This window comes from Aegilops tauschii, chromosome 6 (assembly GCF_002575655.3).
Source record: "Aegilops tauschii subsp. strangulata cultivar AL8/78 chromosome 6, Aet v6.0, whole genome shotgun sequence".
Lineage (NCBI taxonomy): Eukaryota > Viridiplantae > Streptophyta > Magnoliopsida > Poales > Poaceae > Aegilops > Aegilops tauschii.
Window position 1 is genome coordinate 57,868,494 of NC_053040.3, and position 11,667 is coordinate 57,880,160.

Genomic DNA, 11,667 nt, shown 5'->3' on the forward strand with positions numbered 1-11,667 from the left:
TTGAAAGTTGGCATGATATCATCATTTCATCCACATAGCATGTGCAAGAAAGTTGAGAGGGTTAGGCAAAAACTGGATGCACTTCGTGTACAAAGTGGACAATCTCTTTCAAAGTATCAGGATTTCATCCGGAAACTCGTCTGTTACAAAGGGAATTCATTTTTTAAAACTTATTTGAACTCCTGACTTTTTGTGTGTTCAAAATGCACCATTCAAAGCCACATCATCATTTTTCGTGGGTGCAGATCGGTTGTGCGGAGGCGGCCAACACGCGAGTATCATGGTGGACATATGGCCAGTTTCCGATAAAGACAGACTATCCGGTTTAATTAGTATCTTGGCGCCATCTAGACCGTGGCGTGAAGCTCCGTAGACACCTGTGAATGTGAACCACGAAGGGAGGAAACTTACTGGCTTCTCTGGGTCACGGATCAGATCGGCGGCCACACGCGCTCGAAAGAGGAGGGCGGCAGTGTACGCGTGGCAGCAGAGGAGGAGAGGCCGGCGGCGGCCTGCGCTTGCGTCCATTAGAGGAGGAGCGGCCGGCGGCTGTGGTTCGAGCTCGCATCATGTGCGGCGGCGGCGGCGACCGGCGCTTGTGTCCTTCAATAGGGAGTCATGGTCAACGCCTCCTGTTGACGGCGAGAGACGGGGTTGGAGGTGGCAGCCTCCAGCAGGACCCGCGCTGTTAGAGGTGGAGGGTTTGGGTGGCGCCCGAAAGATTGGGGGTTGGTGAGGAGTAGGAGGATCGCGGCTGCTCGTCCGTGCGGCATCTGCGGCGGCTGCTCGCGTCCGTGAACAGGCAGCGAGGTGCATCGTGTTTTAGGACGATTAGGTTTCTGTTTTCGCGTCGCGTGATTGTAGGGTGTTACGGGTTATGGAATTTCATATTTTTCTCTCCGGTGGAGAATGGTCTCTTTTTTTTTGCGAAACCCGGTGAGAATGGTCAGTCAATGTAAATTATTAAGGGAACGTTTGGTTATTCGGCAAGCGCTTGCTTAGCTTGGCCAAGCAAGGGACCATCAGATTTGGTTCCTGAGCTAGCTTGCCTTGCTGCCAGCGGTTGCAAGCCTTTTGCTCTATGAAGTGAGCGAGCCAAATCGGCTAGCCTCCGTCGGCAAGGCTAGCTTTGCCTAGCGAGGTAAACGGGCAAGGGATCCAAATGCACCCTAAGTGCACGCAGGAAATAGATCAAGTTAAGGCCAGCTGTTAGATTAAGTTAGGTGGACCTAATCATGCGGCGGCAATTGATATGTGTACTTCTTGTGGGGTGCGTTTAGAGAAAATCATGTTTGATTGTTTAATAGTAGTGAAGATGGAGATAGTGGAGATGGAGAGGGAGAGGAGATGGAGATGGAGAAAAATAGGAGTTCGCGCAACAGCGCTGAGCTGCGAGATGGGCAGGACCCACCGCTGGCGAGTGGGGGTGGGGAGTCGGGTGGTGACGCGTCTGAACTCTGAAGCCGCGCGACTCCAATCCTGCTCTCTCCGTTTTCCCTCCACACACACTAGCCCTCTTCCGCCACGAGGATGGCGGCATCCTCCCCGGCGGCCACGGCCACGACGACCCCTCCTCTCGCCGGGCCGGCGATCCACCGCGGCCCCGCCGCCGCCCGCCTCCTCTCGGGGTCGCTCTCCCGCCGCTCGCCCCCGGCATCCACCGCCCAGGCTGTCTCCTCCTCCGCCGCTCCCAAGCCCAGGGTTCGTACATTATGGTTTCCTCCGCGCTACTTAAATCCGTGGCGTCGTGGGCGCGATAGCACATCGCTATGACTCATATGCTTCCCGTGGGGTTCTGGCAGGGCTTGCTCCTGCCATGCCGGGCAGCGGAGGGGGCGGCGCCGGCGCGGGCGGAGGCGCCACTGAAGGTGATGATCTCCGGGGCGCCCGCGTCGGGAAAGGGGACGCAGTGCCGCATGATTGTCGAGAAGGTAAGAAAATAGAAAACCATTGCTTGGATTTCTTCCTATTTTGTTCTGCGCCCAAAAATGCATATGCCGTCAGTGCTAATAATAGCCTGATGCAAATCTGAATTGTGGAGAAAGACTCTTACTAAAGGGGTATACATGTTGACAGATTAATCAGCTTTGTGCTCATTTATTGTTTAACTCTAGTTTTGGCTGTAAATATGGTTATTGATCAATAGCCTGCTCTATTCTAAAACTCTTTTTTTTTTCAATTTCTTTTAGTACGGTTTGGTTCATATATCAACTGGGGATCTTCTACGGGCTGAAGTATCTTCTGGCACAGATATAGGCAAGAAAGCAAAAGAATATATGGACAATGGCATGCTTGTCCCGGATCAAGTTGTGACAGATGTATGTGGTTCAATTCTCAGAGGTTCTTTGTAGCTGGTAGAATTCTGTGAGCTAATAACGATGGTTGTTATTTCATATAGATGGTTGTATCACGACTATCACAGCCTGACGTGCGAGAAAGAGGGTGGCTTCTTGATGGTTACCCAAGGAGTTATGCTCAAGCACAAAGTCTTGAAAGTATGAAAATAAGACCAGATATATTCATTTTACTGGAAGTAAGCCATTTTTACCATTTTAAGACCGCATATATTCATTGTACTGGAAATAGCCGTTTTTGAACATTTACGTCATTTACTATCAACTGACACGTCCTTCATGTTCTTTCAACTTTTGCCTATAACATCTTAATATATTGCGTTACGACCTTGTCGATCATGCTTATCTCAATAGGCATCCTTATGTAGTGCTACATTTTGTTCCCATTCTGATAGATCAAAATGTTTAGAAAGAAAGGATGTTTGAACGAGCTTCATCACGGTACTTCAATTTCATGAATTCTGATTCTCCAACTTGTTATTAGTTTTATGAAGTAAATTTGCTACTCCCTCCAATCCGAATTAATTGATGCAGTCTCTATACAATGTCCATCTTGCATTGTATAGAGGCTGCGTCAATTAATTCGGATCGGAGGGAGTAGTATAATATGGCTGTCGCAATATTCTCCCAGAATGTGGTATGTCCAGGTTGTTGTACAGGGCTGTGCACACAGTACGATACTTCTCCTTCGAAACCGCACAAGAATACCACACCGTAGATTAGGGGTCATAACCAGGTCAAATTATACCCTAGACGTACATTATGGTGAATCCAGTAACTTTGGTTGTGACAATAGGGAAGCTAGTGACTGAGAATAGATTTAATAATTAAGCAAATTGATCAGGTCTGCCCTTGTGCAACTGTAAATAAGATTCATTCTTTACCAATTCATTTAGTGGGAATTCATATCAAGTAGTTGTGCCTTACCTTATCTTTTAAAAGTTTGTTGGTGTGTGACATTCAAACTGATAGCAATTATACACTTAGCTGTGTATTTTCTGAATCAGTGTGGTTCATAATAGTCTGATTCTTCATTTTTTTGAACTTAGTCTGATTCTTCTTTGTGTCAACTTCATTATTTGTATCTTGAAATCAAATACTACACATTTTGCTTCCCTTGCTCTTACAGAATGTCTTTGATCTCTTGTGTTTCATTTTGTTTTCAAGTTCAGGTTCCTGATGTCAATCCCAAACACTGTATACCACAGATATCTTTGACCTCTTGTGTTTCATTTGGTTTCTAAATTCAGGTTCCTGATGACAATCTAATCGATAGATGTGTTGGAAGAAGACTGGATCCTGTGACGGGCAAAATTTACCATGTAAAGAACTTCCCCCCAGAGAATGAGGAGATATCTGCCAGGCTTACTACACGCTCTGATGATACATTTGAAAAGGTTTCTGTTGTTGTCCGCTTAAGTAATCTTTTACTTGTTTTGTCATCCTTGGTAAGGTCTATAGATGTATCTATCTTGTTAAATATAATATGCTAGTTTGAGAGCTTGAGGCTGCATTTAAGAATTTGATTTGTGCAAATTCCTTTTGTTCTGTCATCACTAGCTTGGACCTAGATTTGACCATCAAAGAGTTTGGCAGGTGCAGGTTGCTTAGAAACTTGGTTGTAATTGTGTTCTGTTCGTTACTATCTGTAGGCCACAGCTGCTAAGTAAATATTTTTCCTATTGTTCCTGATCTGTACTATAACTTCTCTTCTTAATGATACGCTCCTGCTTACTCTAGAGGAAAAAAATATTACGCATGCTTTGGTTATCTTAAGTTCAAAGTGTTGTATATCTAGGTTTGACTTGGATTGTATTATTAATATTTTTTAGGTCTTTTTACATCACTTAACCCCCCTCTTTCAGCTAGCTCTACATTCTCAGTGCTTTTTGTAAACTTTTAAGACACATCAGGGGAAAAATATTGTGCTGTTTAAAATTTTACTGTCATTTACAGAATACAAAGTTGAATTATACAATTAAACTGACGCAAACCTTTCCATTACTTACCCTACCCCTTTCCATCCCTTTTCTTTCTGACATTGTGATTGCATAATGCTGGCATCGCTTCCATGAAACATTCTGAACCATAAGAGCCTTCTTTCTTCTGCAGGTTAAATCACGCCTTGAGACTTACAAACAAAATTCTGAAGCTGTTATTCCGACATACTCAGATTTGCTTAACCAGGTTCTCGTGTATTTCTAGCTACTATCATAGCAGTGATCCAGATAGTAAATCAGAAGTAACCTTTGTTCCTTCAACCTGCAATGTAGATTGATGGAAATCGCCCAGTGGAAGTCATTTTTCATGAAATAGAGTCCATGTTACAGAAGATTTGTACGAATGCTTCAGAAAAAAAGTTGGCCAAGGCAAACGGTCAGAGCATAAATAAAGTTCCCCACTAATGTCTTCTTCCACTCTTCTGCTGTCATTCACAACCACTATCATGTAACTCCACTAGATCAACCGGTCTCTCCGTTTGCTTAAGAACAGCCCATTTCACGTTATTTCGAAGCTGCATTCTTTTTAATATTTTTGCATATCACTTTGAGCTAATATGCCTTCTTTTAGAATGTGCTAATATTATTTTAAAATAACCACAATACGCTATCAGTTTTATCTAATATGTCAAGAATCGGTATATATCGTTTATTTAGCGAGACCATGCAAGAGAGCTGCATTTATATATTAGAGAGAAAGATAGTAATATTTTTACAATGCCACGAATGGCATGCCCACAAGAGAAAACAGCAGGACCCAAACAGAGAAAATAAACATCGACCAAAAGGTGAGTTACCAAACTAGGCCGGCCACAAAAAGGAACCCTGCGGGTTAACTTGCGGTTGAATCATGATAGGGCTTCAGCCCAAATTAGGTTGACCACTGAATACCCCACCAATAAGTGACTGGAATCTTCTGAAAGCTGGCAGCAAATGCATATCTCATTATGTTGCAGACCTCTCCTTGCTTTATGATGAAAGATCCAACGTCTCCTTTGGATTACAATCCATATGAAGATTTTGCTGCTTAGCCGTGCCCAGGATTTCTAAATGACTATGGGGAGTTGATTTTTAATTATGTTCTCTTCTTCATTAGTATAATCAGGCAAAGCTTTTAGCTTCTTTTTTTACTATGCCGGCTTTCCCAATTCTGATTGTTTGCTCACACTCTTCATTGAACAGGAAAACCACCAGACACAACAGCTTCGAAAAAGGTACGTGTAATATAGTTAGCCATTTTATTCTATGTGTGAGATCTTAAAGTGACGTGTGTCCACTTCGATCTCCTCTATTAATGTATGTCTAAATGCTTTCTGCCAGGAGTGGCGTGGAATTCCAACGAGATTAAATAACATTCCACACTCCAGAGAGATCAGGAAATACTTTTACGACGATGTGATACAAGCTACAAAGCGTGCTATTGAAGATAAAAAGACTCGGTTGCAGGTTGCCACTTACGTTTAAATTTATTTCAAATCTCAATTGAAGATTGAAATCAGAACTCACTGACTAAACTATTCACTGAGGCAACTTGAGAACTTTTCTCTTTCTATTGCATATTTAACCTAGAGGGAATAATATGTACTTGGGATTAATCATTGTGACTGAACCTTGTAGTCCTTTCACCTTTTTTTTTTTTTTGCTTCATGTGCTTTCTGGGAAAACATTTTTTCTTGATTTCTGTCTACTTTTCCTCAAACATGCAGATAGATATCAATATTCCGGAGCTTAATCCCGAAATGGTAAGAGCACACAAGCTTACATATCTTTTTTGCTGGCGTAAACTGTCAATCAAACCTTTTTTATCTTCAGGATGTTTATCGTATAGGAACCCTCATGGAACTTGTAAGAGATTTATCTCTTACCTTTGCTGATGACGGAAAGCGTGTCAAGGTGCTTACATTCGGTATTCATCCATATACCTCCACCCGCCCACTGCCTTTTTTGATGACACAACATGAGACTGCTGCCTTATCAGGTCTGTGTTCAAGGCTCCATGGGGCAAGGCGCATTTGCTGGTATTCCACTTCAGCTTGCTGGAACCAGAAAAATATTGGAATTCATGGACTGGGGTGACTATGGAGCAATGGGCGCCTTCATCAATATTGGAGCAGTAGGTTCGTCATTCACTAAATTAATACATTCGATAGCATTGAATAAAATAAATGATGGCTACTTAGTTTCATCTGAAGAATACTGAAAATGAAATTAAGTGTTGGTTATCGGAAATTTTGTGGATTCTTCTATTTTTTATTACTCTCATTGCTATAGATATATGAACTCTACATGGGCACACACACACAGCCATTAAACCGTATGCTCAACTCCCCCCTCAAGATGCTTGCAATGGTGGACATTGCTTAGTCAGCTGGGCGCAGGTGTGCAGGCCTAAGTGCCTCGGTGGGCTCGGCATCAAGGATATTTTAGAGCTCAGCACAGCGCTGCACCTCAGATGGTTGTGGTTTGACTGGATGGACTCGGAGAAGCCTTGGGTGTGGACGCCTTCGCTCAACAGTGCGGTTGACTGGGAGCTGGTTGCATCCTCGGTCTCAGTTTCCAATTGGGGATGGCCACAAGGCCAAATTCTGCACATCTTGCTGGCTTGGTGGTCGGGTGCCAAGGAAGTTCACCCCAAGCCTCTTCCTGCTTATTAAGCGCAAAGGCATCTCAGTCTTCAGGGCGCTTCAGGACAACAGCTGGGCTTGGCCCCTTCAGGGAATATCCACGGAAAATCAGGTCCAGGAGTACGCGCAACTCTGGGTACTTCTCGCTGGTGTCTTCCTTCATCCCACCGTGCAGGACTCAGTTGCGTGGAGATGGTCGGTGGATGGGTCTTACTCCGCGGCCTCGGCCTACTCCATCCAATTCCAGGGCTCTTTCTCTCCGGTGGATGTCCACCCAGATGCCATCTGGAAGGCGAAGACTGAAGGAAAATGCAGGTTTTTCATGTGGTTGCTGCTGCGTTGACGCATTCTCACGGCAGATAGGCTTTTGACAAGGGGTTGGTCTTGCAGCGCGCTCTGCCCGCTGTGTGGCAATGCTCCAGAGACGGCAGATCATCTTGTCCTTGGCTGTAGCTTTGCCTGTTATTGGTCGTGCCTTTTATTGTTTTCTGCTGTTTCCTTTTGGTCGTGCATTTTATTGTTTTCTGCTGTTTCTGTTTATTTTTAAGTATACTAGTATGTTTAATTTGATTACAGGTGCTAGTGAGGTTGATAAAGAAGATGACATGTTTGTTCTCATTGCTCCCCAGAATGCTGTTGGAAACTGCATAATTGATGTAAAGATTCTATGTCTTAGTATTTTTTTCCTGGTTATAGAGTATATACCCTTTTCGATCTGTAGTGTCATATTAAAGTTTTGCAGGATATGAGAGCTATGACTGATGCTGCTGGTGACAGACCTGTGATTCTTGTAAATCCTCGCCTGAAGGTTGGGCATACTAACTCTCTCTCTCTCTCTCTCTCTCTCTCTCACACACACACACACACACACACACACACACACACACACACGACATATCTCTTAAGAGATTTTTGCTTTATATTCTGGACCTGTTTATTTCTGAAAGTAGTGTAGTTTCTATTATCTCTTTTATTGCTCTTAGGAAATCTCATTGGAACTAAATTTTTTGTGTTTGTTTGCTCATATAATCCTTGGGCCTAATCTAATCTAGGAAGGGGTGTTCTAGAAATAAAAATCAAACCTGGTGAGAAATTATTTCTTGGCATCGTCATAGCAAACCTTAATATCTCTGAAATTTACATTTACAGGATATGCCTGCATCAAGTGGCGTAATGCAAGTAAGTGCTCCATATATGTTCCACTTAATCATAGCATGACAGCTAGTATTCAGCTGTTTCTTGGTTTTCATGTTGAAGACAATGGGAAGAGATGTGAGGCTTCAGTATGCTGCATCATTTGAGACTTGTTATTCTTTCCGGCTTCTCTTCTATGCTGGTACATTTTATCCTATCATGGGCGCTTTAAGGTTATCTCTCTTACTTTTGTTCTCCAAAGTATCATACTTCTGCTAATGGTGCTGACAGTTAGATAAATTACAGTCATTACAGTTTGGTTGAATTATTGATACAGGATGGCTTATCCTAATAAATACGAGATTTTTCGAAGGGTTGATGAACCTAATGGAGAAAAATATGATTTGCTAGCTGAATTCACCGGGAATCCAACGGCTGATGACATCACCAATGCCTTTGTAGGACCAAAAAAGTAAGAATTTATAGAAGTTTCTTATTTAACTTGTTATCTAATTTTTAAATAGCTATAGCCGCCATTACAGTTAATATTATACTATTTGTGCAAAATAGTGGGCGACTTTCACTGCCCCCTTCTTTACAACTGATCCATATGTTTATTCCTTTTGATATGCTGGTCAATGGTATGACTGAGATGAATTGTGAAACACAGATATTGCACAGCTATTGGTATTGAGTGTTAGGAATGAACTTAATTGCACAGTATTAGTTTCTGCGTAGAAACATGTTCTCCAAAAAAGTTCCATTCCAGAAACATACTTTTGATTATTATTATTTTGCTTATTGTTAAGTTGATTGGTGAGGTTGTTCTTCAACAGTGTATTTGTATTGAATAGCTGAAGTAGCAAACTTACAGAGCTGTACATTCCCTTAGAAACAAAAGATAGATTAATGAACTAAAACAAATGTCACGTAAGTGAAATAGAAAAAGAATTCAGGACTCCCTGTATCCCATAGAATATATATATAAAAGGAGAAAACGAAAGACCTAAGGTAGTCTTCATTCAGAGTGTCTGGCCTTAATTGCTTATTGTTGTATGTCATGCAAACTAGTCTTTTAAATGATATACTAACAAGTGTTATTACTTAGTACAATAATACAATAGGTATAAGAGAACTTTCAGATCGATGGGTTTACAGTTCCCTAATTGTGTATACGAATAAAAGGTTCCTGGCACCCTAAAATTTGGGCTAGAAGAGTTTATCGTGATAAGAGGTTCTTTGACAACAATCCATAATTCTAGACCCATAGTGGGAAATCAAACTGTCCAGCTGTAAGAAGTGTTACCAATATCGTTACACAGAGAGTACCCAATGACATTCAGAAATATATACGAGTACCAGGGGCAAGGCAGGCTCTCCCGTTTCTGGCCCTGCCTCGACGCGGATATCTGGGCCAATAAATGGCCACTCATATATTTGCTTTTATTCAATAGTTACATCCTAGTGTTTAACATTGGACATGATCTTGGATGATTTCTGCTTTTTGGTTGATTGTTCTTGTTTTCAATGCAGGAAAAAGGAAAATGCGCCCTCTGGATTCTGGTAACTTATGCCCTCAGTTGACAGTTGACTTGTATTACTATTATCATCTGGAAGACACTTACCGAATTGTTCGTCATTTTGTAGGGGTTTCTTGAGCGGTATATTGTAAGTAAAATCAGTCCACTATGCAGACATAAGTTTTTGCGCGAGGTAATGAACAAATGATGTATTAGCTTCGAATTGATATTCTGACGTCCATTCCAATGTGCTTGCCAAATGTCCTAGTCATTCAGATTTTTTATTTGCAGGGTTCCAGTCAATCAGCTTTTCATCAGTGTAACTAGACAAGATCTTGTGCAATCCCCGGACCCTGAATATATCCTGACGTGTATTGTCCTATATATATATACTTTGTGCGCACATCATCCATCATTGTTAATTTTCAATGTAACTATGAAGGAAGAGTAAATTTCTGCAACACTACAGGTTCCCACTTTGGGATAACTGAAATGATACACAATGTACAAAGAGTAAATGCTTCAAAACCATTGTCAATATACAAAGAGTAGCCGCTACACACTGTAATGGATTTTTTCCCCTTATATCTTGGTGTAGCCCATATTTAATATCTTAAAATGTGAAGACTGGATTCTTTCTACATCTCATTGCATCTTTGAAAACATAGTATGCATAAACTAATCAGCAGAGCATGCAAATCACTGCAATTATGGACTCGACATGTTGCAATGATGTGAATGGAATGTTGCTACTAAAGTCAGGAGATCATGTGAATGGAATGCAAACAAACATTTTGAGGAGGTTTACAACATTATACTGGAAGCATAACATCAATTCATGTAAGGTAATCAAGGTCAACATATACTGGAAGCATAACATCCATTCATTGAAATAATTATTGAGATGTTTTAGGATCGTTGAGAACAGGTAAATGTTCCTTCTTTGCAATTGAGCGATCAGCAAGAATCCCATGAATGCCAAACAATATGAAACATGGTCAAATAAGAAAGCATGTATGCATGTTTGGTCACAAAATATATGTGAAGGTTGAGAACCTAGAACCAATGGAAGCAATGATAGTTTCAACATGTTATAAAAACATGTCACTAAGGTTTCTTTCTAATCCATATTACTTGCAAAACAATAAAAATATATGAAAATAATCACGTCATCCCAATCCCACACACCGAGATGGTAAGTCCAAAATGTAATGGCATTATGGCAGTGGCAATGATTTGATACATTTTCTTGTAGTTATCATATGAATATTATTTTTATTTTTGAGAAACTTCTAACCTATTCATTTTCAATCATGACAGTACAAAGAACACCATAGGTAATAAAAATTACAACCAGGTCCGCGGACCACCTAGCGACGACTGCAAGCATTGGAGCGAGCCAAAGGCGCGCCGTTGTCATCATCCCTCCCTCGCTAGAGCCGGGGAAACCTTGTTACTTGCGTTCCATCCACATGAGCTACGTGAGGAATATTTGACGTCTCCATTGCCAATCAAGATCTATTCCGTGTCCATTCAAAAGAACTAAGTAATATCTTAATTATGCAATTCAAGAGAAAGATTCTAATTAAGCAACAAAGAAATGATATATATGTTTGATATAATAGCAAGGATAAGAATGTTAAACAATCATTTCGATATTTGCATTACCTGCTGGTACTAGACTCACTATTCGACCTGTTGGCAAACTGCTGCCTTCTAGGAGTAGCTAGCAAGGTATGGTCATGAGCTCTGGGGCCTAGGGGAGTAATGTGTTGTGAAACCCACACCCCCCCCCCCCCCCCCCCCCCCCAAATGCACTTCTCTTCTCAGCAGTTCAGCAACCATCCATTGTGTGTAGTGAGGAGTCATAATCCAATCAAAACATTTGTACACTAACATTTTGTCAAACGGTCGACATGCGTCTTGAACATAGGCACCTTGAAGAGGATTGCAGTGTATAAAGGCAGGCGTGGAGTTTCAAGCGGATGGACGTCCACTGCTTAGGGCAGAGAGTCGCGTAGGGGAGGAGCTGACA

At 41.8% G+C, this 11,667-nt stretch overlaps 1 protein-coding gene across 2 annotated transcripts; it reads left to right on the top strand.

Moving 5' to 3' along the window:
* The first annotated feature begins 1,341 nt into the window (after positions 1-1,341).
* LOC109762479 (probable adenylate kinase 5, chloroplastic) lies at positions 1,342-10,217 on the top strand. 2 transcript variants are annotated; one of them, XM_020321347.4, is made up of 20 exons: positions 1,342-1,701; positions 1,803-1,931; positions 2,190-2,318; positions 2,399-2,533; positions 3,605-3,751; positions 4,467-4,541; positions 4,628-4,730; positions 5,537-5,568; positions 5,675-5,800; positions 6,061-6,096; positions 6,167-6,247; positions 6,333-6,471; positions 7,555-7,634; positions 7,721-7,786; positions 8,128-8,157; positions 8,236-8,345; positions 8,450-8,584; positions 9,646-9,675; positions 9,760-9,825; positions 9,909-10,217. In XM_020321347.4, exons 1-19 carry the CDS (start codon positions 1,531-1,533, stop codon positions 9,782-9,784), a joined length of 1,779 nt encoding a protein of 592 aa, XP_020176936.1. In that variant the 5' UTR covers positions 1,342-1,530; the 3' UTR covers positions 9,785-9,825; positions 9,909-10,217. The 2 variants fall into 2 exon arrangements, with proteins under 2 accessions (XP_020176936.1, XP_020176930.1); XM_020321341.4 differs by having other exon boundaries at positions 9,924-10,217.
* The last annotated feature ends 1,450 nt before the right edge of the window (positions 10,218-11,667 follow it).